Source organism: Garra rufa, chromosome 13, assembly GCF_049309525.1.
Source record: "Garra rufa chromosome 13, GarRuf1.0, whole genome shotgun sequence".
Lineage (NCBI taxonomy): Eukaryota > Metazoa > Chordata > Actinopteri > Cypriniformes > Cyprinidae > Garra > Garra rufa.
The window spans coordinates 2065073-2078495 of NC_133373.1; the positions used below are offsets into that span (position 1 = coordinate 2065073).

At 35.1% G+C, this 13423-nt stretch overlaps 1 protein-coding gene across 16 annotated transcripts in view; it reads left to right on the top strand.

Annotated features, from left to right (window-relative positions):
* ptprk (protein tyrosine phosphatase receptor type K) overlaps positions 1-13423 on the top strand; it is a 222837-nt gene that overhangs the window by 63749 nt on the left and 145665 nt on the right. For all 16 annotated transcript variants that reach the window (XM_073817108.1, XM_073817107.1, XM_073817113.1 and 13 more), the window contains one exon: positions 3574-3845. In XM_073817108.1, the coding sequence (XP_073673209.1) occupies positions 3574-3845 (272 nt within the window). The remainder of the gene's footprint in view (positions 1-3573; positions 3846-13423) is intronic.

The window sequence follows — 13423 nt, forward strand, 5'->3', positions numbered from 1 at the left end:
GGAATCAGGAGATAGATATAAATTGTAGGGTTGCCAGCAGCTCTTGGCCAGTTTGCTTTTGATTTGCTGTCTCTCACATACTGATGGCCTGATCTAAACTCTGTACTTATAAGCAAGAGGCTTTTTCATTCACCCAGAGCTCACCTGTTGAGAGAGAAACAGATGTTTAACAGCAGTTCCCAGTAGATCTCATGGATGAGTCTCATCTGTAAATAAAGCTCAAATGAAAGCTCTGCCTGGAAGTGTCTACAGTATTACACCTGTGTCCTGAATAAACAGTCTATCCTCGTAACTAAACGATCACTGTTTCAGACATTTGCTATTTCTATGGAAATTAAAGAGGAGCAGCAGTGTTTGGAAAACACCAGACTGGAATCTTCAACTGTGATTGTTAAAAGAGTGGAGATTATATTATTCGTGAAACTTCATTCATGACTTATTTAATGCACACAGCGCTATATAACTTACTTCAGCCACTGGGATTGGGTGGATATATTAGCAATATATATTATTGGTTAATATATGCCTCTATGTTGTGCATTACAAAAGGTGGGAGGCCTTTCAAGTGTCTTATTATGGAAAGGTAGGAACACTGATATGGTAATATACATTCAAATAATATTTACATGTATTAATAATAATAATAATAACTGTAATCAATTTTACTTCTGTTTCTTCTGCTCACCAAGGCTACTTTTATTTGACCAAAAATACAGTAAAATAGTAATATTGCAAAGTATTAATATTGTACTATCAATGTTGAAAACAGCTTCATATTTTGTGAAAACTGTGATATATTTAATTTTTCTGAATTATTTGATAAATAGAAAGTTCAAAATAACAACATTTATTTGAAATAGACTTAAACTGATAAAACTGATAGATAAATTCACTGCAAAACATGCTTTTCTTACTTAGATTTTTTGTCTTGTTTCCATCCAAAATATCTAAAAATTCTTAAATCAAGAAGCATTTTCTAGACGAGTAAAAATTATTTTATTATTTTCAGAAAAAACAAGTCAAAATTAAGTGAGTTTTTGCTTAAAACAAGCAAAATAATCTGCCAGTTAAACATAATTCAAACAGAAAACAAGATTATTTTTCTTACCCCATTGGCAGATTATTTTGCTTGTTTCAAGCAAAAACACAATTATTTTGACTATTTTTTTCTGAAAACAAGACAATCATTTTTACTCATCTAGAAAATTCTTATTAATTTTTGAATTTTTAAATATTTTGGCTGGAAACAAGACAAAAAATCTAAGTAAGAAAAGCATGTTTTTGCAGTGTTGAAGCTTTGCTGAAAAAATATTAACAAATGTTAATTACTATAGAAAACTTTCTTGCTAAAATATTGTAAAACGTCATATTCATTGAATTTGAGCAGAATGAATGGTACTTAAATCCTTTCCTGATTAAATTGTCCCACTGAATGCAATAGTTTATGTAAAAATGAATCATTTTGTTTCATAAAAATCAAATGTGTGCTAACAGGTGTGTGTTTATCATCATTTTACAACGGCCTTGAGTGCAGCTAAGACTCAGAACGTCATGTTTTATGTAAGATTATTTTTCCCCACCCACATGACCAATGGTTACGTCAGAGAAAAAGTAATTTCAGAGACAGAGAAAGATATTTCACTTGAAAGAGCCTGAATCTGGAATAACACACAGCTGATGAACTGCACACAACATGGCCAGGGGCGTTTGTTGAGGCAGTAAAGAGGGTGGATTTCATGTAGACTTTATCTCTGACAGAAGATGAGGATCAAAGAGAGAGAACTGGTCATCTCTCTTCCTGGCCGTGGAGGGACAGATGAACAGATGTATGCTCATTTGGACAAATGGTGGTGAAGTCTGTCCTCTCTCCGCCTGATGTCCATCCTCTGGGCGTCTGAGATTTGAAATGGTTTCCTCGCAGTGCAATCACATGCTTAAAGAACTGGAACCAGATCCTATAGGGCCCTGTGCGTCTTGGCCGATAGCGTGGAACCATTTCTCCGGTGGACTGATTATAAAAGCGTTCGGTAATCAGCACACGGCCAACTGCCAAGTGTACGAGTGAGTCTTTGACTCGGAACTTCAGAAAAATTGTGTCCTAATGGCTGAGTTTACGTCTTGGTGTGTTCCTGCTAGAATCCCACATGATTTGTTTTCTTCATTTGGTTTTTGGCAGATGGTTTTCACTCAACATTTTGTACATTCCTTGGTGTAGGTTAATTTGTTACACTCTTGTTTTTGTTTTCTTGCAACAATAAAATCTAGAGCTGGGCAACTGATTTAGTTTTCATGCACAAGCCCTCAATTTAGTTCATTTGGGAATATTTCAGTTATAATATCAACAGAAAATGTCATGCATAAAGGAAATTTTTTTTTGTTTTTTTTAAATGGATAACTATTGCCAAAATGCAACCTGGGCTGTTTTTTTTTTTTTTTTTACTGTAAACGAGACAAACATATATCTAAAAGCATAATTACGACAAACGAGCCATTTTTGAGATTGACCGTGATTTCGTTTTGTGGTCAATGGCCGGTGAATGGGAGTACTAGGGGCATAAATTTGAGCACATCAAAATCAATATTTTTATGACACTAAGAAGGCTTGACACACCATGAAACTTTGCTCAAAGTATCGCCTGGGTCTCTACACATGAACTCCAGCATTGAGAACATTCTTTGTGTACACAGAGTTTACTAAAAAGAAAGTTTTTGAACAACTCACTTTCACTGTTTGAGTCTCCGCTCGCGGCCGTCTTGCCAGTCAAGAAGTGTCGATATCCGAATGAAAATGAATGGACTCCATAGGACGGAATATTAGGCTTATATGAGGCTCTTTTTTACAACTAGAAGGTTAATGTTGTTTTTCACTTGCGACAAAACAACGAATTAGCCGTGCATTTATATGGAAATATGCTTTAGGAGCTATCCATCCTCGCATTCGGAGATGGACACTTCTTGACTGGCAAGACGGCTGCGAGCGGAAACTCAAACAGTGAAAGTGAGTTGTTCAAAAACTTTCTTCTTAGTAAACTCTGTGTACACAAACAATGTTCTCAATGCTGGAGTTCATGTGTAGAGATCCAGGCGATACTTCGAGCAAAGTGTCATGGTGTGTCGAGTCTTCTTAGTGTTGTAAAAATATCGATTTTGATGCACTCAAAGATATGCCCCTAGTTCTCCCATTCACTGGCCATTGACCACAAAATGAAATCACGGTCAATCTCAAAAACGGCTCGTTTGTCGTAATTATGCTTTTAGATATAAGCTTGTCCTGTTTACAGTAAAAAAAAACAGCCCAGGTTGCATTTTGGCAATAGGTATCCTTTAAGAATAATTGAATCGTTGAATCTAGAATTCATTACAACAGTGAAAAAAGTTATTAATATTGTTGTTATCTTATATGCAAACATCAAACTCCACAGGATGCAATGCTACTCATGTAGAGCTCCAAATCATTCACATTTTGCTGCCTGTGTAGGTAGTAGACAGCAAGGCGGCTCACTAGGGTTTGATAATCGTTGAGTTCTTCACAGCTCACGTGTGTCTCTTGTCTCCGTTCTTGTTTCCCTCCAGGCTCGTACATGATGGTGGACACCTCGCAGCATGATTACGGAGAAAAGGCTCGTCTGCAGCTGCCCGTGATGAAAGAAAACGACACTCACTGCATCGACTTCAACTATCTCCTGTACTGCCCTGACGGCTCCAGCCCCGGGACGCTCAACATCCTAGTGAAAGTCAATAAAGGGCCGCTGGCCAATCCCATATGGAACGTCACTTCCTGCACAGGCAAAGACTGGATGAAGGCGGAGCTCGCTGTCAGCACTTTTTGGCCCAATGAGTATCAGGTATGCAAATTGTTCCGCCAATCAAAAGATGCAGTGCAAGTTTGTTTCTATAAATTGAAATAGGTTAAAGTAAAAACATTCTGGATGATGTTTCTGATGATTAAAGGGATAGTTCACTCAAAAATTGAAATTAGATTTTTATCTGCTTAACCCCAGTGCATCCAAGATGTAGGTGACTTTGACCCTGTTCACACTAATACGTTTTCGTTTAAAAACACATCTTTTTCTTTCCGTGTTGGCCTTCTGTCCACACTGAGACAGCGTTTTTGTTAAGGAAAATTAAGCTTTTTTGAAAATTTGAAAACGACTCTATATTTAGTCATGTGACACATATTGTACCAATAGATATCTATGTTTATACTGGTAATTGTGCCTGTTATTTAGATTTAGATTTACCTTGTATTCTCTTACAAGATAAAAGAAAATGCTTGGAAATGCTTGTGTGGACAGAGGGAGAGCGTATTAAAATGAAAACTGAGTTTTCAAATGTATCCGGATTAATGTAGACATAGCCTTTGTTTCTTCAGTAGAACACAAATGAAGATTTTTAGCTTAAACCATTGCAGTCTGTCAGTCATATAATAGCAGTTTTTTGAAAGTCAAAAAACTTATTTCAAACAGAAAACAAGATTATTTTTCTTAAGCCATTGCCAGATTATTTTGCTTGTTTCAACCAAAAACCCACTTAACTTTGACTATTGCCAAAATGCAACCTGGGCTGTTTTTTTTTTTTACTGTAAACGAGACAAACATATATCTAAAAGCATAATTATGACAAATGAGCCATTTTTGAGATTGACCGTGATTTCGTTTTGTGGTCAATGGCCGGTGAATGGGAGAACTAGGGGCATAACTTTGAGCGCATCAAAATCGATATTTTTACGACCAAAAACCAAAAACCCACTTAATTTTGACTTGTTTTTCAGAAAACCAGACAATAATTTTTACTCGTCCTCCTTGATTAAAGAATTTTTAGACATCTAAGAAAAGCATTTTTTGCCGTATTAATTAACAAGATATGTTTAGAGAGATGCAAAGATCCTAAAGCCAAACTGATTTGACCATATTTTGAGCTGCAAAGTCAGTAGGTGTTTTCTTGTATTGTCGTAACACATTCCTGCCGTCAAACCCTCTAAACAAAAGAATGAGGAACAAAATCACAACGGATGTTTCGCTAGTCGGAGGTATTGGTGTAGTTTTAGTGTGACTGGTTGATTTATGGGGAAGTAGAGGTTCTGTTCAGCTTTTCTTCTGTAGTTCTGTCATGCTCTCAGTAATGTTTTCTACAGGTGAAATGTCTCTGGGTCACTGGAGGACTTTTTGTTACACTGTGCCTAGCTGTTTGAATGTAACACTTTCTCTACTGAATGTGACTACTATGATAATCATAGTCTATTCTCTCTTGTTTTAATCAGTGGTGGATGTGGGTGTGTATGTGTCAGTGTTTGCCTTGTGTGTATGATCTGACTGGTTGTTCTGCTTCAGTGTGTGTGTGTGTGTGTGTGTGTGTGTGTGTGTGAGAGACTGTGAATACTGAAAGCCTCCGTCTGTGTTCAGACTAATTGGGAGTCCTGACTGATCTCCCCTCTGTCTCGCTCTGCTGTCTGTCTTTCGGTGTGAGAGACAGAATTTTAAACAACGTGATGATACAGGTTTGTCATGCAGGATATTCATATGGTCTTTCCACATGTTTAGGGTGCAGTAGGTGAGCTGTAGTCTTTCTAGTGGCCGTCTGTTTGCTTTATCAGCCCTAAATGTAAACACACCTGCGGGGAGCGTTCGGTTAGACGCCTCCGCCGGCCTTCGAGCGCATTGCACGTCACGCTCGGAGGATTCAGGCGGTGCTGTTGTGATTAATATTGCATGATATTTCCGAGACGAGCTAATGGATCAGAGGGGCTTGTTTCTTCATGTCTCGATTTGATTTCTCACAGTATAGAGTTTCCACCTGCTGCCCCTCCAAACCCCCCGGAGACGTGTCCCTTCTAATGAGTCCAGGCATGTTACGTCCCTTTATTACAGTCTCTCTCTCGCTCGCAGTCCATCTCTAAAGCCTGGTGTGGGCTTGTTATTTCTTGTCCTCTTTAATTAGCCACTGATGAGTCAAATCTGTTGCTGGAGTCCAGTTTATTTTAGCTTAAGACCTGATTCACTTTGGTTTTGTTTTTTCCACTGATATCTCCCGAGGGCGTCCGCATCCCCCTCGAGAGCGCCGCACTTCCCAGATCGGATCGTTAGTCGCCACGTCAAACGGACTCGCTTAATGAGCTGGACACCTGCCCTTAGATGCGTTTCATTATTTGATGTCAGATTGTCAGAAATCACGCCAGAGCGCAGAACTGAGGCGTTTGAGGAACTCCGTCTGCGTTAATGTTGTCAAAGGGAATGAGTTAACGCACGTGTTCCTTTGGTCATCCTTCAGTTCTCATGAATGATTGAATATCGCTAAACTTGAGAGAAGAAGTTGTTTTTCTGCTTTTTTATTTCTTCTAAGCCAAATAACATTGATGTTCCTTTGTGGTTTCTCTGGCTTATGATGTGTTCCTCAGTAATCTTCTTTGAGGACGCAAACAGAAATGTGTGTCATCAGTAGAAATGTGTGTGTGTGTGTTTTAACCCTCTCAACTAAAGCATCTACCTAATTAACTATTTAATTAACCACTCACTTGACAAAAAATATAGAATCTGGATTTTACATACATATTAACTACAGCCTTTTAATTTGGTGACATGTTAGAAGTGTTTAGTTAAGAAAAGAACTTAAAGAGATAAGAAATGTGTTGATGAAATCTAAGAAGTTTGTAAGAATGTTCCTTAATCTTCTTAAGAAATTCTTCAATATTTTTAAAGAAATTGTTGTCACTTCAGAGTACTTGTGCACAGCCCAGTATTTTATGTAGTTAGTGTTATGATGTAATATTTGAAATAACCCCATAAATTCATGAAACATTTTGGGAACTGGTGACTATTGCTCTAAAGGAAGGCCTGTATAATTGTGACCCTGGACCACAAAACCAGTCTTAAGTCGCTGGGGTATATTTGTAGCAATATCCAAAAATACATTGTATGGGTCAAAATGATTGATTTTTCTTTTTTTGCCAAAAATCATTAGGAAATTAAGTAAAGATCATGTTCCATGAAGATTTTTTTGTAAAAAAAAAAAAACTACTGTAAATATATAAAAATGTAATTTTTGATTAGTAATATGCATTAATTTAATTTGAACAATTTTAAAGGTGATTTTCTCAGTGTTTTGATTTTTTTGCACCCTCAGATTCCTGATTTTCAAATAGATGTATCTTGGACAAATGTTGTCCAATCATAACAAACCATACATCAATAGAAAGCTTATTTATTGAGCTTTCATATGATGTATATACCTGTATCTCATTTTTGCATGTATGTATGTAACCTTATGACTGGACCTGGACCACAAAACCAGTCATAAGGGTCAATTTTTTTGAAAATGAGATGTATGCATCATTTGAAAGTTGAATAAATAAGCTTTCCATTAATGTATGGTTTGTTAGGATAGGACAATATTTGAAAATCTGTAATCTGAAGGTGCAAAAAATCTAGAAAATCAGAGAAAATCACCTTTAAAGTTATCCAAATTAATTTCTTAGCAATGCATATTACTAATCAAAATTAAGTTTTGATATATTTACAGTAGGAAATTTACAAAATGTCTTCATGGAACATGATCTTTACTTAATATCCTAATAATTTTTGGCATAAAAGAAAAATCGATAATTTTGACTCATGCAATGTATTTTTGGCTATTGCTACAATTATATCCTTGTGCAGGGTCACATTTGTTCTTATATTCATGATGCACAGTCATGCCTTTCATGGTTGAAACACTTCAAACTTTTAATTATTTCAGTTCTGCTAAAGTTATTGCCTGTAATTCCACTATCTGCATCAATAATAATTCAATTTCCCCAACCTTCAGTGAGGAATATATTGAGCAGCACTATATCGTGCACCTGTAGTCATTGGTTAAAGAAGGTCTCGCACTTTGCCAGGGTTCACAGCTCCGTGTGAATGCCGATTTCCCACCTTCTCTCAAAACAAGATCCCTCAGGGCAGAAGATCCCTCAGGGGCTCAGATGGAGGTGTGAGGGGAGTGATTTAGAGGAAAGCTGTGTGTGGAGGTGTTTTGTGATAGTGTTGAGAGCTCACATTTAGTCAAGGTCAGCACACACACAAACACACACTCACTGGTTTATCTTGTGTCCAGCATAGCAGTAATTTATAGGTGCTCAGAAGCTCAGATTAGTGTACGGACTCCTGTGTGTGTGTGTTTTATTATATGAGTGTTTGGGGAAGTGTATAATGTGTGGATGTCCTCTGTACATAGTACAGAAGAATATCTTATCTCTATAGAATATGTCACTCAGCTTTACCAACCTTCCCCAACTTAAACACACAGCGTTTTGTGTTTTCTTGAGAGCATCTTCTCTAGCGCTGATTTAACTTTTGAATACATAAGTGACTGAAGACATTATTTGGTGTCTTTAAAAACACTTTTCAATGTAAATACTTCTCAACTAAGGCTTTTCAAGCTGTTTTGTATGTCTAGGTGAGAAATACAAACACATATGTGACCCTGGACCACAAAACCAGTCTTAAGTCTTTATTTGTAGCAATAGCTAAAAATACATTGTATGGGTCAAAATTATTGATTTTTCTTTTATGCCAAAAATCATTAGGAAATTAAGTAAAGATCATGTTCCATGAAGATTTTTTGTAAAATTCCTACTATAAATATATCAAAATGTAATTTTTGATTAGTAATATGCATTGTTAAGAACCTAATTTGGACAACTTTAAATGTGATTTTCTCAGTATTTTGATTTTTTTGCACCCTCAGATTCTAGATATATTCAAATAGATGTATCTCGGCCAAATATTGTCCGATCCTAACAAACCATATATCAATAGAAAGCTTATTTATTGAGCTTTCATATGATGTATACATCTCCGTTTTGTAAAATTTAACCTTATGACTGGTTTTGTGGTCCAGGGTCACATATGTGTGTATTCATATCATTGTGGGGATTTCCGTTACCTTAAGCTTAACATACAGACATTTGGTGTTGTTTTAAGCTTTTTCACATGGACATGCCATTGTGAGGTGGAGGTTTAAGTAACATTGTGATAAATCACATTCACAGGAGAACTCAATGTTACAGCCTTTCATGCAGTTTGTGTGAAATTCTATGAGTTCTAACTATTCTAAAGAATTCACCCCAAAATGTAAAAAACAAACAAACAAAACACATATGTTGTTTATTTTATTTTACTATAAATTGTAAGCTATCATTCACTAAACCGTTTTTTTGTCTGTTTAGTCTGTAAGTCTGAAGTAAGCTGAAGAATGGTGTGTTTTGCTGTTGTCTGTCCAGATAATGACATGTTGTTAAAGTCATTAGGCTGATTACACACACTTACTCTATTGAGCTGATTTAATGTGCTTGAATGTGGGCTTTTATTGTACGGTCTTCACCGTTTTGGCCGCACTCAGGTCTATAGGTTCATTTTTTTCAGCGGACGGGTTTCAGGGCTACTCTGATAGGGTCACACACAATCAGGAAAACAATGCTACCCTTACAAAAAGATGTTGATTCAAGTGTGCCATCGTCGCTAATTTCAAAAATAAATAAATAAAAAGTAACTTGACCTATGCTGACAAGTACACTCTTAAAAATAAAGGTGCTTCACGATACCTTTTTTGTATAAATGGTTTCATAAAGAACATCTGAAAAACCTTTTTGTTTCCCAAAAGGTTTTTTGTGGTGAAAGAAGGTTCTTTAGATTATAAAAAGGTAAGAAAGAGATGATTCTTTAACTGAATGGTTCTTTGTGGAACCAAAAATGGCTCTTCTATAACATCGCTGTGAAGAACCTTTTAAGCACCTTTATTTTTAAGAGTGTATGCTGAAAATTCTAAAGTATTTGGCCTATACTTGTACTTAATCTTGTAATATGCATATGCATGTTTTATATATTGTTTTATAAACATAAATGTTTGAGGTAGAATAGCAGTAATTTAAGACTTGCATGGAACTGGACTTGATCTTTTTTTGTACACAGTGTTATTAACCCACACAGAAACAAAGAAAGATTTGGCTGAATTTATTGGCAATTTCTCCAAGGTGTGAGAGTATTGTAACAGACTTGGTTCACACTGCCTATTATAAGCCATTACCAGAATATATCATTCAAGACATTAACACAAAACATCAAGTCTTATTTTGTAATATATATATCACTAAAGGTATATTTTAAGTATAAAAATTAGTAACCAATCTTAGTAGTATATTTTAATGTAAAAAAAAAAAATCATACACAAATATTCAACCGTAACTGGGATGAAGTTTTATTTAGGTTAACTTAAGTATTTTTGTAATATAAACCATCATACTAGTAGTTTACTGAGAGTATACTTAAAATGTACTTTCATAAAGTTAAAAGTGAGGTAGAAGAATGTAGTTAGTAAATGTGTGTGTATATATACAGTATATATATATATATATATATATACAGTACAGACCAAAAGTTTGGACACACCTTCTCATTCAGGTGTCCAAACTTTTGGTCTGTACTGTAGATATGAATTCAACTGAAAAACTTGTGAAAAAATATTTTTCAGGTGGTCAAATAGCAAATAGTGGAGCTCTGCAGCCACCTACTGGTAAAAGTTATTTGTAGTTGGTTTTTTTTTTACTTTTAAAACTGGATTTTCCAAAAGATGGGCAAAAATCTTACACTAAACCATGTGAAATTATCCATGTTATCCCCATGAATTAAAGTTAGAAATGTGGGTTTTTTATAAAGTGAAATTTACATAAAAAAGCAGTTTTTGTATAAAAACCCATTTAAAAAAATATATATTTATTAATTTATATATATTTAAAAAATATCATTAACCCACTGACAACTGCACAAATGTAGAGTAAAAACTTTAATAAACAGAAAAATATACAGTACAGACCAAATGAATGAGAAGGTGTGTCCAAACTTTTGGTCTGTACTGTTACTGTATATGCACTTAAACTATAGCTATAAACTAAAAAATTGGCCAATTTATTTCTCTAAGTACTACTAGCATATTATTATTAGTAGTATACTTACTACATAACATACACTCTTAAAAATTCTTCATCTTCAAGTGATGCCATAGAAGAACCATTTTTGGTTCCACAAAGAGCCATTCAGTCAAAAGCTTCTTTAAAGAATCTTATTTTGTCACAAAGAAGGTTCTTTCGATGTTAAAAGTTCCTTATGGTACCATTTAGACAAAAAAGGTTCTTCTATGGCGTGAAGCACCTTTATTTTTTCTTGTTAAATATATTTGAACTTTACTCAATTTTACATGAAATTTAATTTACTAAACTTAATAAAGTATACATCTTTTCTGTAAGAGAATCATTTTTGTGGTCAAGAAGTTTTGTTAGGTTTATGGTCAAAACAGTTGATTAAAAATGCCAGTGGAGATATAGAATTACAAGTAAGTCAAGATGATAAATTACAATAAAACAATATCTGAAAACATCTCTTGATGTGATATGAAATCTTAATACTTCTCAAGTAACAAATCATGTTAAAACAATGTTTAGAAACAGTCACTCAGAGACTTTTTCTGTGTAAGTCTTTTTTTGTCTTCAATCGGATCCCTATCACTTCCTCCGGTGCTGATGAGAGAGATGGAGGATCCATTGTGAAATAGTGCTGTCGCTGCATTCAGACACTGGGCTTCAGGGTGATCTCCAAAAGCTCAGAGAGCGAGAACTGACAGATTACAATCAAAACTGAGACATTACTGCTAGAGAGAGATGAACTGTCCTCCAGTCCTGGGCTTGATAGATCTGCTGCTTGCGGAGCGGGAATATATTGCCCCTAATGGGCCGTCGTTACGCTGGAGTCTTGGCACGCGGAGGGGCTGAAATGGAGGACGTCTATTCTGGAGGAAAAACATTTCGGCACGCGTCTTTCCAAATGATGAAGGACATATCGCTCTTCGCTCGCTGACAGAGCCCCCTGAAATAAAAATAAATAAAAAACGCACCCCACGCATCACATTGCCATCAATAAGACTTTTTCCTTGCTCTCATTGTTTACTCAGAGCTGTGGTAATGATCAGCACAGCCAATGCAAATGTGTGCGCGCGTGCTGTTGACAGGTGAAGAGATGAGAGCACCCAGCTCAATATCTGGTGAAATGATGCCAACAGGAAGAGGAAACTGTGAATGTATGTTTGTTTGTTTGTTTCTGTCTGTGTGTTTGCGTTGTAGTTTTTCTCAGCGATACTGTAATTAATCCTTTTTAAGTCACTAGCACTATCTTAACACTTAAGGTCGTTGCACACTGAGTCTGAAATGTTTGCATGCTTTGTATCTATCATCCTTTCCTATCAAAATGCTTGCTACGGATGCAAAAACACAGAAAATCAAACCTGATCTACACTTTTTATTTTTTTTTTATGACGGACAAAAGTTTTGGAGGCAGTGTGCAAACATGATTGACACAGCGTGAGGTTGTATTTATTTTTTAACATATGCATTGACCTTAAGTTTTAGCTCCAGAAATGAATGATTTCACAAATCAAGTGTGTTGTTGTTGTTTTAAATGAAAACAAGTGACACACTTATTAAGTAGGGCCATGTGAAATATGTTTATTTATTTATTTTTATATTACATTTTTAGAATTTTAATGATTTCAATTTTTTTTTCAGCCCCTTTTGGCCTGGAAGTTAATGTTAGTTAATGTTATTGCATTCATTAATTCATTCATTTTGTTTTTAATTCTGTATTTTGTTACATTTTTTTTCTGGATTCCCTTGTAATAATTGCATTTAATAATAAAAAAGAAGAAGTCACACTTTATTTTAAGGTGTGCTTGTTACATGTATTGTACTTACTTTTATAATAACACTTAATTATGCATAATTACATGCAAGTAACCCTACGCCAAACCCCAATCCTAACCCTAACCATAAAGTAAGTACATGTAGTTAATTGATATTACTGAATAACTAAATGTATAATTACACTGTATCAAGAACACCTTAAAATAAAGTGTTGAATCAATTGAAATGTCTTTTCACCCCCTCCCCCCCATGTTTTTGAACATAGACATGAAAGTGCACTATCCAAACGTCAATTCTTTTAATTCATTAACACTTTGGAATACAGACCAATAAGGTTGGACTCTTTTTTTAGGAAGTCAATCTGCAGAATACTGCAGAAGTGGAATCGTTTCAAAATATTAATGTATCAAAAAGTTATAAAAGTTTAAATTTACTGTAAAGAAAATTGCACTGTACCAATTTTTTATTTTATTTTATATAAAATAAATATTTCACAAAATACTGCTATAAAATTAAAGTCTTATGTCTCAATAAGTTATGTTCCAAATTTGAAGTTGATAGAAAAAATGTGAGGTTCCTGTGAGGTTTTATTTAGGGTGTTATACCACAGACAGCCACTGGGCACCATCAAAATCTTTATTGATTTTTTAATGCATTTCTTTCTGTCACAAATGTCTACATTTCTTTACTTCTATCAAAAAA